The sequence below is a fragment of the Hylobates moloch genome, unplaced genomic scaffold, assembly GCF_009828535.3.
Source record: "Hylobates moloch isolate HMO894 unplaced genomic scaffold, HMol_V3 SCAFFOLD_5, whole genome shotgun sequence".
NCBI lineage: Eukaryota > Metazoa > Chordata > Mammalia > Primates > Hylobatidae > Hylobates > Hylobates moloch.
In genome coordinates this window covers 59,300,898-59,314,102 of record NW_026652280.1, presented here as the reverse complement: position 1 = coordinate 59,314,102, position 13,205 = coordinate 59,300,898, and the positions used below count along the sequence as shown (strand labels likewise).

General features: G+C 46.7%; 1 protein-coding gene and 1 non-coding gene across 7 annotated transcripts in view; both read left to right on the top strand.

The window, feature by feature from the left end:
- Positions 1 to 13,205, top strand: part of ENOSF1 (enolase superfamily member 1) — a 40,151-nt gene that overhangs the window by 25,350 nt on the left and 1,596 nt on the right. For 5 of the 6 annotated variants that reach the window (XM_032152686.2, XM_032152692.2, XM_032152691.2 and 2 more), the window contains 6 exons: positions 1,149 to 1,236; positions 3,800 to 3,934; positions 8,445 to 8,486; positions 10,471 to 10,600; positions 10,899 to 10,998; positions 12,956 to 13,037. In XM_032152686.2, the coding sequence (XP_032008577.1) occupies positions 1,149 to 1,236; positions 3,800 to 3,934; positions 8,445 to 8,486; positions 10,471 to 10,600; positions 10,899 to 10,998; positions 12,956 to 13,037 (577 nt within the window). The remainder of the gene's footprint in view (positions 1 to 1,148; positions 1,237 to 3,799; positions 3,935 to 8,444; positions 8,487 to 10,470; positions 10,601 to 10,898; positions 10,999 to 12,955; positions 13,038 to 13,205) is intronic. The other variant, XM_032152689.2, reaches the window with a different exon arrangement.
- On the top strand, positions 8,726 to 8,850 carry LOC116470075 (small nucleolar RNA SNORA40). The gene has a single exon (XR_004248506.1). It is a non-coding gene; the product is annotated as a small nucleolar RNA SNORA40 (small nucleolar RNA).

Here is a 13,205-nt window from a genome sequence, read left to right as displayed (position 1 = left end):
CAGTAGAAATAATATGAGCTTTGGTCCTCCTCAAAGTTGCCATATCTCAGAAGGACCAGCACAGGGCAGGATTCAGAGCAGCTGCTGTAAGTGCTGGCTGTTTGCCCTCCCTCTGCATACCCGGGAGAGGCTGCAGCAATGTATCTGGTGAGTCAGAGAAGGCTGTGGGGAGATTTAAAGGGTCTCTTCCCAGCACAGGAAGCCTGGCACCCAGAGCCTAAGGCCAGCCACCCTCTCTGAAGCATCACAGATCATGTAGTTGAAACCCCCAGCTGGTACAGAAGAGAACGGCAGGTGCCTGAGAATGTACGGCACTCTGCAAGCTGGGGCTCTTTGCAAAGCAGCAGGAGGACCTCAGCCAAGGAGGCGCACAAGGAGGATAGGCTGGTGTTCAAGGGGGCAGATGCTGGCCTCCCCTTGGTGGTATCCCCTCCTCCCCCTGCCAGTGCCCACAATGAGGCCAGCAACACACTCTTCTGACAGCAGAGTCATAGGGTGTGGACATAGAGGCCCATGTCTCAAGAGAAGAGCTGGACATCCATAGAGATTAAGGAGCTCGCTACAAGTGTCTGGATGTGGTGTAAAGGAGACCTCTGCACGGAGGCTCCAGCTGCACTCTGCTATTGCCTAGTTACCTGATCTCATCACTTTCCCTCCCGGAACCTCAGGCCCCTGCACTGCAGGGGACAGACCATCCCTGTGGCCTTCCTCTCACTGAGTTAATTCAAGACAAAGCTCTCCTTTGTAAACCAGACCCTTTCCATTCAGTCTATCACAGTGTGGCTCACTCGGCACCCCTTGTCAGCCCCGCTCTCCTCTTCAGTTCTCACTGTGGCTTTTTTGCTCTTAATTCCTTTCCATGGCCAGGCAAAAACGGAGTTAATTGTATTAAAGACCTGACTTCCCTGTCTAGCTCCTTAACTCCAGGTCAGCAGATAATTGAGAGTCATTGCCCTGATACTGAATGAAGAGATAAAGTTCACAGGTTTATTTCAAGTGACTTATCTGTAGATGAGGAAAGGGCAAGATGTTACTAGAAAACATGGTGTGTGAATTGTTGACACAGACGGTCGCTTCTGCAGAAACTCCAGGTGCCCTTGCCAAGTCCAGGTACAGGTCTAAACTAGCAAACCAAATGCATTTTCTAGGTTTAAAGTAAAGGTGGGTGCTGATCTCCAGGATGACGTGCGAAGATGCCAAATCATCCGAGACATGATTGGACCAGAGAAGACTTTGGTAAATATCCTCTCACACCACTGAGAAGCAGCAGCCTTTGTCCAGGGCTAAATACAACTCTTCGAGATTAAAAACATTGGAAATTTTAAAAGTTAATTGTCAGAGGAAGTACACTTCTATAGTCTTGCAGTAGGTGAGCTCAAACAAAAATAAGCAAAGGGACTAATAGTTTTACATTTTTTAATTCTGCAGAACTAGTTAAGTAAGTTTGGGGTTAAGGATCCTTTCTTGCTAACACAGATGCACCTGAGCAAACAGTTTTCCCATTGGTGCTGTGGTGTGTCAATCATTTAATCTCCCCTCCTAGCTCCTCAGGTAGGAGGGTGTCGGGGGCCATTACTGAAGAAATGTTGGAACTTCAGCTGAGATAAATGTAAGGATCAGTCATTTCTGATTTGTATTTTTATAAACCAGTTCTTATGTGTAAAATATTTTCATAAAAGAAAGTCACAGTAAGATGTTTTTATGAGGCTTCGGAGGCTTTTTTGCATAAGTTAAAATAGAAATTTTGAATTCTTGACCCAGGATCACTATTTATACATGAATTAATGCTGCTTTTTTTTAATGAGGTCATCTTTATCCAAATAACTTATGATAAAAATTGATTCTGGGCTGGCCAGACGCTGTGGCTCATGCCTGTAATCCTAGCACTTTGGGATGCCTAGGTGAGTGGATTGCCGGAGCTCAGGAGTACGAGATCAGCCTGGGCAACATGGAAAAACCCCATCTGTACCAAAAAATACAAGAAAAAAAATTGATTCTGGGCCGAACACAGTGGTTCATGCCTATAATTCTAACACTTTGGGAGGCTGAAGCGAGTGGATCACTTGAGGCCAGGAGTTAGAGACCAGCCTGGCCTACATAGCGAGACTCCATCTCTAGAAGAAAGAAGAAAAAAAATTAACCAGGTGTGGTGGTGCATGACTGTAATCCCTCCTACTTTGGAAGATGAGGCAATAGGATCACTGAGCTCAGGAGTTGGAGGCTGCAGTGAGCTACAGAAATACCACTGCACTCCAGCATGGGCAACACAGTGAGATCTAGCCTCTTTTAAAAAAAAAAAAAAATTCATTCTGAGCATACTGTCCTCTGGTTTTCATAGTGTCCTGGGAGGGAGCTCTTATCACTTAGCGCATTCTATAGAGATGTCCATTTCTCCAAGCACGATAAGATCAGGGATGAGGGGCTGTCCCTTAAACTGCGCACAGCCAGCACCTGGCTTCCAAGAAGGATAGTGGTACACAGAGAGCCAGGGCCTAGGAGGGGGAGGACTGGACTTGAACTCACCATTCACTAGACTTATTGTTCTTAAGCAAGTTACTTAATTTCTGTGCATGACAGTTTTCTTATTTGTAAAATGGGTTAATATGAATTGCCTCATGGTGTTATTATTATTATTTTTTGAGATAGGGTCTCACTCAGTCACCCAGGCTAGAGTGCAGCAGCATGATCACAGCTCACTGCAGGCTTGACCTCCCCTGGCTCAGGAGATCCTCCCACCTCAGCCCCCTGAGTAGCTGGGACTACAAGTGAGAGCCACCACACCCAGCTGATTTTTGTATTTTTTGTAGAGACAGGGTTTTGCTGTGTTGCCCAGCCTGGTCTTGAACTCCTGGGCTCAAGAAATCCACAGGCTCGGCCAGGCGCAGTGGCTCACGCCTGTAATCCCATCACTTTGGGAGGCCGAGGGGGGCGGATCACGAGGTCAGGAGATCGAGACCATCCTGGCTAACATGGTGAAATCCCGTCTCTACTAAAAATACAAAAAAAATTGCCGGGCGTGGTGGCGGGCTCCTGTAGTCCCAGCTACTCGGAAAGCTGAGGCAGGAGAATGGCGTGAAACTCGGAGGCGGAGGTTGCAGTGAGCCGAGATCGCGCCACTGCACTCCAGCCTGGGCGACAGAGCAAGACTCTGTCTCAAAAAAAAAAAAGGAAAAAAAAGAAAAAGAAAAGAAATCCACGGGCTTCAGCCTCCCAAAGTGTTGAGATTACAGGCATCAGCCACCATGCCTGGCCAGTTATTATAAATATTAAATGGAGCAAAATCCATAAAGTGCCTAGTGGAGTAGGTGTGCCATTAGGGGAGAGTTAAGGCTATTTATTATTGTGCCAGACACACAGGGGGCAATAGTCAATAAATGACTATTGAACAAACTTAATGTTGATTGTGCATGATTCAGAATGTGACAAAATGGTTTCTACAAACAGAACCAACACTGCAAGACACGTGTATTAAGGTGGCATCTAAATGGAGATTGGACCAGAGCCCAGGGCCAGCGAGCACTTCTCATGGCCCAGCCCAGGGCACTGCTGGACATCCCAGCGGCTCCTCAAGCAATTCACAGCTGGTCCTAAAGACTGTACCTGGAGCCAGAGTCCCCGTCTCAGCGGCTGCTCTCTGGCTTTTTTTGTTAGGGCCGTGTGCTGGGCCTCAACAGAGGTGTTAGGGGGTCTCACTCAGCTGTTGGTGGCACTGAGTGACAGCATTTCCCCCCTGGGAGCCACAGCCCTGTAGCGAGGTTGGCTCAGGGCAGACCTCCCTGTGAAGAGTCTCTTTTTGCAGATGATGGATGCCAACCAGCGCTGGGATGTGCCTGAGGCGGTGGAGTGGATGTCCAAGCTGGCCAAGTTCAAGCCATTGTGGATTGAAGAGCCAACTTCCCCTGATGACATTCTGGGGCACGCCACCATTTCCAAGGTAGGAAAATGGCTGCTGCTGCTGCTGCTGCTGCTGCTGCTGCTGTAGCAGCTTATTTTTTCGTTTGGTTTTCCAGAGTGCTGGGGACAGATCCTAAAATTTCTTCACTTGTTCCCTCTTGCATTTCCTGATGAAGTAGCTGAAATGATTGTAATGTGTGACAAATACAGGGGTTACAGACCTGACCTTCCTTTATCTACTTCAGCTTATACTTTGCCCTTATTTCTGTTTGTTTTAGATAAAGTAAGCTACTAAAAGTTGAAGGGCTACCAGCAATTTGAAGGTTAATAGACATGGTTCCTATGCTTTGTAAATATAGAAATGTGACAGCATTTTTTTTGTTGTTTTTTGGTGGTTTTTGTTTTGTTTTGTTTTGTTTTGTTTTGTTTTTGAGATAGAGTCTTACTCTGTCGTCCAGGCTGGAGTGCAATGGCACGATCTCGGCTCACTGCAACCTCTGCCTCCCGGGTTCGAGCAATTCTTCTGCCTCAGCCTCCTGAGTAGCTGGGACTACAGATGTGCACCACCACGCCTGGCTACTTTTTTTTTTTTTTTTTGGTATTTTTAGTAGAGACGAAGTTTCACCACATTGGCCAGGCCTGTCTCGAACTCCTGACCTGAGACCATCTGCCCGCCTTGGCCTCCCAAAGTGCTGGGATTACAGGAGTGAGCCACTGTGCCCGGCCTTGTGTTTTCATCTGATAATTTTTTTTCTCCTACACACTAACTGGTTTGGCACAGTCACGTGCCACATAACAATGTTTCAGTCAGTGAAAGACTGCATATATAATGGCGCAGTATATAAGTATATAATCCCATAAGGTTATAATGGAGCTGAAAAACTCATTGCCTAGTGACGTTGTAGAGATTGTAATGTGCAACGCATTACCTTTCCTATGTTTAAGTATGTTTAGATACTGGCCATTGTGTTCCAATTGCCTGCAGCGTTCAGTACAGTAGCATGCTATACAGATTTGTAGCCTGGGAGCAATAGGCCATGCCATATAGCCTAGGGTGTGTAGTAGTCTACCATCTAGGGTCATGGAAGTACACTCTATGGTGTTCACACAATGATGAAACCACCCAACGGCTCACTTCTCAGAGGGTATCCTTGTCATTCAGTGACACGACTGTACATTCATGTGGCTTATAGCCACATCCTGCCTGCCTAGGAACATTTTTTCCTGAGGTGACTTTGCATAGCTATACACTCCCCATTCTATGTTGATCTTACACCTTTAACTCTGATGGTGCAGTCTTGGTTCCAGTTCTAGGAGGGACACCTTCATGCATCCCACATAAATTCACGGGTCGTACTGGAGGTGCAGAGTCGGGAGCTCAGGGACCAGTTCTCTGTTTCTCTCAGCAAATCAGCACATGATCTACATTATGTGGGATGCTCTGCCAAAGCCTGGGTTTCAGAAATACCCTCCCCTTCCACGTTGCAGCCTCGCTGGAGAGAAAAGCTGAGATACGTGAAACAAAGACTGGAGGATACTAGGCCAGGGCACTGAATGCTGAGCACAGTAGAAAAGTTCATTGAGGAGAACGTTGGGTGTGGGCTGGGACGAGGGGTATGGCCAGAGCTGACTCCATAAGGAAAGCTAAGCCTCAGGTGAGGGAAGGGTGAGCAGCAGCCATGGAGCGACCACAGCCTTCGTTATTTAAACAGAGCCCAAATTTTCCGAGGAGTCATTCCACAATAGGAATCTCAGGTGACGAGCGCCTGGGAAACAAGACATTTCACCTTGGGTCCCACTTGCTTTTTCCTCCTTAGGGCTCTTTCAGGTTGGCTGTGCCCTGCTGAATGCCAGCTGGCCTAGCACCAACCTGATCTCTGCCCACCTGAGCATCTCCCAGGAAGCTCCTCTGGGCTTTAACCCTCCCAGGTTTTGCTTACATGAGGGAGGCCATCCCCTTAGGAGTATCTGAGAAAGGAGCAGCTGCAGAGCCTGCAGGTCCAGGCGGGGGCAGTGGAACTGCCCCAGGGAGCTCAGGGCACACACCAGGGAGCTGTCAGACAGGCTGCCACATGGGGCTGGATGTGTCCACTCAGAGGATGCAGCCAGTCAGAGTAAGCCACTGCAGCTTCTCCGATGAAAGAACGGCATAGTGGCCAGGCGTGGTGGCTCACACCTGTAACCCCAGCGCTTTGGGAGGCCGAGGTGGGTGGATCACCTGAGGTCAGGAGTTCAAGACCAGCCTGGCCAACATGGTGAAACCCCGTCTCTACTAAAAATAAAAAAATTAGCTGGTCTCGATCTCCTGACCTCGTGATCCGCCCACCTGTAGTCCCAGCTACTCGGAGAGGCTGAGGCAGGAGAATGGCGTGAACCCAGGAGGCGGAGCTTGCAGTGAGCCGAGATCGCACCACTGCACTCCAGCCTGGGTGACAGAGCAAGACTCCATCTAAAAAAAAAAAAATTAGCAGGGCATGGTGGTGTGTGCCTGTAATCCCAGCTACTCAGGAGGCTGAGGCAGGAGAATGGCTTGAGCCTGGGAAGTGGAGGTTACGGTGAGCCAAGATTGTGCCATTGTACTCCAGCCTGGGCGACAAAGCAATACTCCGTCTCAAAAAAAAAAAAAAGAACAGCATAGTGACAGCTGAAGCACAGGTAATGTGACTGGTGGCTACATGTAGAGTCCATTGAGACAGAGGGTGTGTGGGAGGTGAGGAACGGGCAGAGAGAAACCCAGGCAGGGACAGGAGTGAGGAGGCTTTTCCAGGAATCTGGGAGAGAAAAAGGGAGAGGGCAGCTTGAATAGAGCAGATTCAGGGAATATTGAAAAGGAAGAAAAACATTTGGCCCCAGTCTGCCATATATGCTTAAAATGGTAGAACAAATAAGTCAAATGGCCTTTCCTCCTCCCCCTTCCTCCATTTCTCCCTTTCTCTTCTCTTTTGAGATAAATAACCAAGAGTACTTAAATTAGAAATTTTAAGAAGCATAAAATGTTGGCTTGAAAAGGTGCCTTAGAGACCATCTGCTCAAACTAAGACCTTCTGCAGATGAGGAGGCCGAGGCTTTGGGTGGCACAGGCAGGGCTAACCCAAGGCCACGCATCCCGTGAGATGCAGGGCCAGCACCGGAATCAGGGATACTTGGCTGCTGAGTGAAGGGATTTTTCTGCTGAGAAGTTGTCTTAGTCTGATTATTCAGATGCCTCCTCTGGCTCTGGAATCAGTGGAGCTCCAACCCAGTCTCTACCACTTTCTAGCTTTGTGATTCGGGAACAGTTCAAACTCGGCACACCTGTTTTCTCATCTTCTATAAAATGGGGATAACAATGGCTCCTCTCCCATTGGATTGAGACCAGGAATCATTTCAGTCAGTGTTTTGCACAGCACCTGACAGGTACTTAGAACTCCAAAAATGTTAGCTCTTGGTGTGATTGCTATTATCCTAAACAAAGGGAAGGGAAACCAGGGAGAAACCAAGGAGGCCTGTGCAGAGTAGCTGTGGAGTCGCAGTCACAGTAGAGGATGGATGGGAGCGCCCAGAGTCCAGGTGGCAGGTGAGTGAGGTAGTGTTCAGGGGCCAGGTGAGAGGACAGAGAGCAGCAGGGCTGTGTTCAGGTGCAGAGTCCAGTACCTCACCAGGTGAGGAGTCTACCAGGTGAGCAACGGTCTCAGCCTAACCTGCAGATTGAGGTCTAAGGCCACTCACTGAGCTGGAAGGAAGAGGATTTTTTTTTTTTTTCACGTATTTTTCCTGCCTTAAGGAAGAGGATTTTGGAATCAACAAAGACATGAGGCCAGGTGCAGTGGCTCACACCTGTAATCCCAACACTTTGGGAGGCCGAGGCGGGAGGATCATATGAGGTCAGGAGTTTGAGACCAGCCTGGCCAACATGGCAAAACCCCAACTCTATTAAAAATACAAAAATTAGCCAGCATGGTGGCGTGCACCTCTAATCCCAGCTACTTGGGAGGCTGAGGCACGAGAATCCCTTCAGCCTGGGGGGTGGAGGTTGCGGTGAGCCAAGATCACGCCACTGCACTCCAGCTTGGGTGACAGAGCAAGACACGGTCTCAAAAAAAAAAAAAAAAAAAAGAAGATATGAAAGAGTTCTAGAAGGAGATTTCTCAGGGAGGCAAGAAGAAGGGAATTGACGGAGTGATGACCAACAGGAAGGAGTTGGCCAAAGGTTGGACCCTGTGAGTCCACAATGAGCCACTCCAAATGGCCCTGTCCTTATGCCACTGCGCAGGCTGGAGAGGGAGGTGCTGTCCACGTTGGGAGGAGCGTAGCTGCAGCATGGGCCAGGACACCGCAGACGGAGATCTGTAGAGCCCTGGTCAGGAACAGGGCTGGTGGCGGCAGCTCAGCAGCGCTCACCTTCTCCTCTGCAGATACACAGAGCCCTGGGGACATCCTTTGCCAGTCTTGAGTCTTCACATGGCTTAACAGCAGGGCCGTTTCCTCCTTCAGCTATAAATGTTTTTAAACATTAGGAGTTGCAGTTCAAAACTTAGGAAAATAACACCAGGCTGCCTTCTATTTTATAGGCACTGGTCCCATTAGGAATTGGCATTGCCACAGGAGAACAGGTGAGTGATGCCCCCAACAGGTGGGTGACGTCCCCTTGGGGTCAGTACACACTGACCAGTGACCGAGGACACAGTTGTGTGTTAGGCTCCATCACCTGCTGTATTTTGAGTTGGGAAATTTTCATCATCTTAGAAACTGGGTCATTTTATCAGAGTCTAGAGTCAGATATAGAAAAAGTTTGTGGCTATTTCTCCAATTTATATGACTAAGGTCAGTTATCTTTTTCAAAGTGTCTAATTGAAATTGAAAAGGCATTGTTTAATGTGGACAAAGACTTATGGATAGGTGCAAAAAATAAATCCTCTTTTGCAACCCAGAACTCATTGTTCAGTATGAGTTTTGATACATATAAGAAGGGATATTATGATACCTGAGACAGTTGATTGATGGGAGTATTGATAGCCATAAAGGTTGGTTCCAGGCCGGGTGCAATGGGTCAAGCCTACAATCCCCACACCGAGGTGGGGGTATTGCTTGAAACCAGGAGTTCAAGACCAGCTTGGGCAAGAAAGAAACACCTCATCTCCACAAAAATTTAAAGAGTAGCTGGGTACTGGGGCATGTGCCCGTAGTTGGAGTTACTCAGAAAGGGGAGGCTGAGGCAAAAGGATTGAGCCCAAGAGTTGGAGGCTGCACTGAGCTTTGATGGCACCACTGTACTACAGCCTGAGTAACAAAGACCTTGTCTCAAGAAAAAAAGATTGATTCTAGGACTGTAGAATAGATAAACAGCATGGGATATGAGGGAAATCCTCAGCAGTATTTTGTATTCCAATTTCATGTTGACAATATATACAATGGCTTTTTGTTTTGAAGGCTTTTATCTTGAGAACATGGTGCCTGGAGTTAAAGGTATTGGCATACTCCACACATCTGTACCATTCTTGAGTGATTGCTTAGGAATGAATGATTTGAACTCATTCGTGTTGAGAGGGTGTCAAATTGAGAACCAGGCAGATCCCCACCACCTACAGTAAAAAGGACCGTAAAGTAAATTGGTTGAAGAAATTAGATCCCAAAAATTCTTGGTGAATTTTGAAGTCTTCATCAGTATATCCGTATTAAAAGGAGATGACAGAAGCCAAAGTAATTATGGGCTGACAGGACAGCTGGATCAGTTTCATTAAAAAGGGCAAACTTGAAGATACATCTTTTGACTCCAGCTCTTTAGAGGATCAAAAGTGACCTTGATGGACAGTGGAAGAAATCACAACATGGAGTTCTTTGAATAAAAATTTATTGACTTTAAATAATTTTGTCTAATGCTACATATACACAATTAAAAAAAAAAAAACCTCTTTACACTGTTTCTGGAAAGTCAGCATGTATTTTTGGCTCGAAGTTTCTCTAGTGTTTTCTGTGGAAGGAATAAAAATTTAGCAGTTAATAAAAAAAAAAAAAGAAATTGAAAAGGCAGCAATTTAAAGTTGCTATTGCAAGGGCAGAAAATGGTCTTAAGAAAGCCAGCTTTCAAATTGAATAAACATGACTGCATTCACTTTTTGAGCTTATAAATGAAGCCCAAGTGCCTGCCAAAACCTGCTGCAGTCAGCCCACGAGCAGAGCAGCGTGAGGAGCTGATTCTCAGTTTTCCCGGCAAAAGGAGCAATACTGCTCTGCCGTGGTTCCGTGTTGTCGTCTGTGCCACCTGCTCATCACCGTCACCGTATTTCATCCTGATGCTTCATCTCCCACTTATCAGTCGCTGTGACAGTCATTCCCTCATAAATGGCGAGCCAGTGTGATTTTGACCTGACTCACACTGTTGCATTAGCAGATTTGTAAAGAAGTGAGCACAAGGTCCCTGCCCACGCTATAAAAGCTTGCCTCATGCCCAGCGAGAACAAAGAAGAAATACAGTCTGGGCTTCCTGAAGGCCACTGATGAATAGTGATTGGCATAGAGTGGCTGCGTTGCCAGGTTTAGAGCTCTGAAGGCCAAGGCTGACTCTTCTGTTGGTGTTATTTTCAATTCTATTTCCAGTGCCACAATAGAGTGATATTTAAGCAACTCCTACAGGCAAAGGCCCTGCAGTTCCTCCAGATTGACAGTTGCAGACTGGGCAGTGTCAATGAGAACCTCTCAGTATTGCTGATGGCCAAAAAGTTTGAAAGTAAGTGTGCTGCAGCGGCTGCAGACCAGACCTTCATTTCCCCACTAATCAGGCACCTCCCTTGATGGTTTGCAATTCACATGCATGGGAGTCTGTAGTTTGCCATTTTGATTTTTTTCTAACTCTCATTTAGCTTTATTCCGGGAATTTTTGATGATTTTCATCTTGGAATTTCATTCCTAAATATTAACGAGTGACTTAATCACCTGTGGGCAATAAGAAAAACCAGAAAGTTCCCTTTCACCCCTTCCTCTCCCTGCCCTACTCTTGGTATTAAATAGAAACAATTTCCTTTTAGTTCCTGTTTGCCCCCATGCTGGTGGAGTTGGCCTCTGTGAACTGGTGCAGCACCTGATTATATTTGACTACATATCAGTCTCTGCAAGCCTTGAAAACAGGTCAGTAATGTGGCATTAATACTTTCTGTTTCAGTAGGGTCCCTCAATCCAGGCGCCAGAGCTTGTAAATTCTGCCTTCATGACCAAAACACACTAAGACCTTGTCTGCTGGCATGTCCTATAACTCTCAGGTGGAGTTGATTTTGCTTCCACTTCTCCACACGGGGCAGTAACAGCAGAGACCCACCAATGAACAGTCATTTTGCCTCCTAAGATAGGGTCTGGTAGCTGACTCACTTTATTTTTTAAGTACATTGAAGGTGAGGCTTGCAGCCACACTACTCCCTTAACCACCTCGTTTTCATCACGTGTATTCTGTACTTCTGTCCCATCTCCTCTTCCCAGTACTGGAGTCTTCCATGGTCTAGATGCACATTTATTTCATCTTATTTCTCAGAACGCCCCAGGTGGGCTTTTAAATTAGGACAATCTCCTTCCAGTCAGTCATCTGCACACATAGGGTTTTGCTTATTACACTTTTCTTGTCTCCTGGAATTAAATATCTCACAGAAAGATCACTGCAAGTATATAGCAAAGGCACAAAAGCATTCACTGGGAAAGGGAAATGCCAAATTCGGGACTGTGAGTGATAAATGGGACCCTTGAGGGTACATAGGAGGCTTCAGTAATAATGGTAACTGTTTTTCTCTTCAGAGGGGTAGTGAGTAGGCAGGTGCTGTCTTTTAATATAGCTGAACTATTTTATACTATTAGTCTATTCTTGCACTGCTATAACAAAATACCTGAGACTGGGTAGTTTATAAAGAAAAGAGGTTTAATTGGCTTACAGTTCTGCAGGCTACATGGGAAGCATAGCGGCTTCTGCTCAGCTTCTGGAAATTTACAATCATGGTGGAAGGCGAAGGGGGAACAAGCATTTCTTATGGCCAAGAGCAGGAGGAAGAGAGTGAGGGGGGAAGGTGCTACACACTTTTAAACAACAGATCTTGTGATAACTATCTTGAGAATAGCACCAAGGAAAGGGTGCCAAACCATTCATGAAGGATCACTTCCCATGATCCAGTCACCTCCCAGCAGGCCCCGCCACCAACACTGGGGATTACAGTTCAACATGAGATTTGGGCAGGGACACAAATCCAAACCATATCAGCCTGCCTGTCACAGCTGTTCAGTAACAGGTGATGGAAGTCAGGCAGCAGAGCTCAGTCACTTGCCCCAAGCCTCAGAACTACAAAGTGGCTGACGCAGAACCTGAACACAGATTGACCTGATTCTAAATCCTCTGCTCTTCGTCTAAATCATTTGTATAGCTGAAAGGTACCTCATTTGGTGATTTTATTTTTTGGGTGGGGAGTATGGAATGTATTTTATTGTTCTGCATCTGGGTTTGGTTCCTTAGATGTCTCGGTTCTTGGATGGAGGTGGGTGTGTCCCACTTTCCTCAGTTGTGGTCCCATGGACCTGTTCGGATTGTTTTCCAGATGCAAAGTGCACCGAGAAAGCCTCACCGTGCTAATGCTTCCTAGATGCCCAGCTGAGGCAGTGACAAAATGGCCCTCCCAACCCTACCTGCCAAAAAAACCCCAAGCTCCTGGCAGCTGCTGCAGCCATATGAAAAAATACAAATGCTTCTTGAAAAATAGATCACAAAATGTGGTGATTGTAATCTATTCATCTAACTTTTGGCCAGAGGAACCCAAATAATTCTGGATATTTACAGAGTCTGAATTGATGCCTTTTAAATGGCATCACAAAACCTCTAGAGGGACTTCGTGTGTTCATGTCATCAAAGTCCCCACCTCACATTGCTATATTTTAGAAGAAAAGGACCTGAGGCACAGAGGTTTAGAGACTTGCCTAGAAACGCATGGTAACACAGCTAAGCCTTGGCCAACACTGTCATTTGAGTGGTACTCACTCCTTCTGCTTTAAGTTAGCACCATGTGAATAATCCGACTTCAGGCATCATTGCCCCAATCTGATTCCCTCCTCTTAGGATGTGTGAGTATGTTGACCACCTGCACGAGCATTTCAAGTATCCCGTGATGATCCAGCGGGCTTCCTACATGCCTCCCAAGGTAAGCTGTGGCCAAGGTAATTTGTGTCCCTGCCCATAAATGCTGTGGCCCTTGCAGAAGAGATGCTGCCAGCCACTACCATGCCTGTCTCGTGAACTAGACCATGGAGCACCAAGCTTTGACTCCTGTTTATTTGCAATATCCAGAAACAAACAGTTCTCCAGTTTG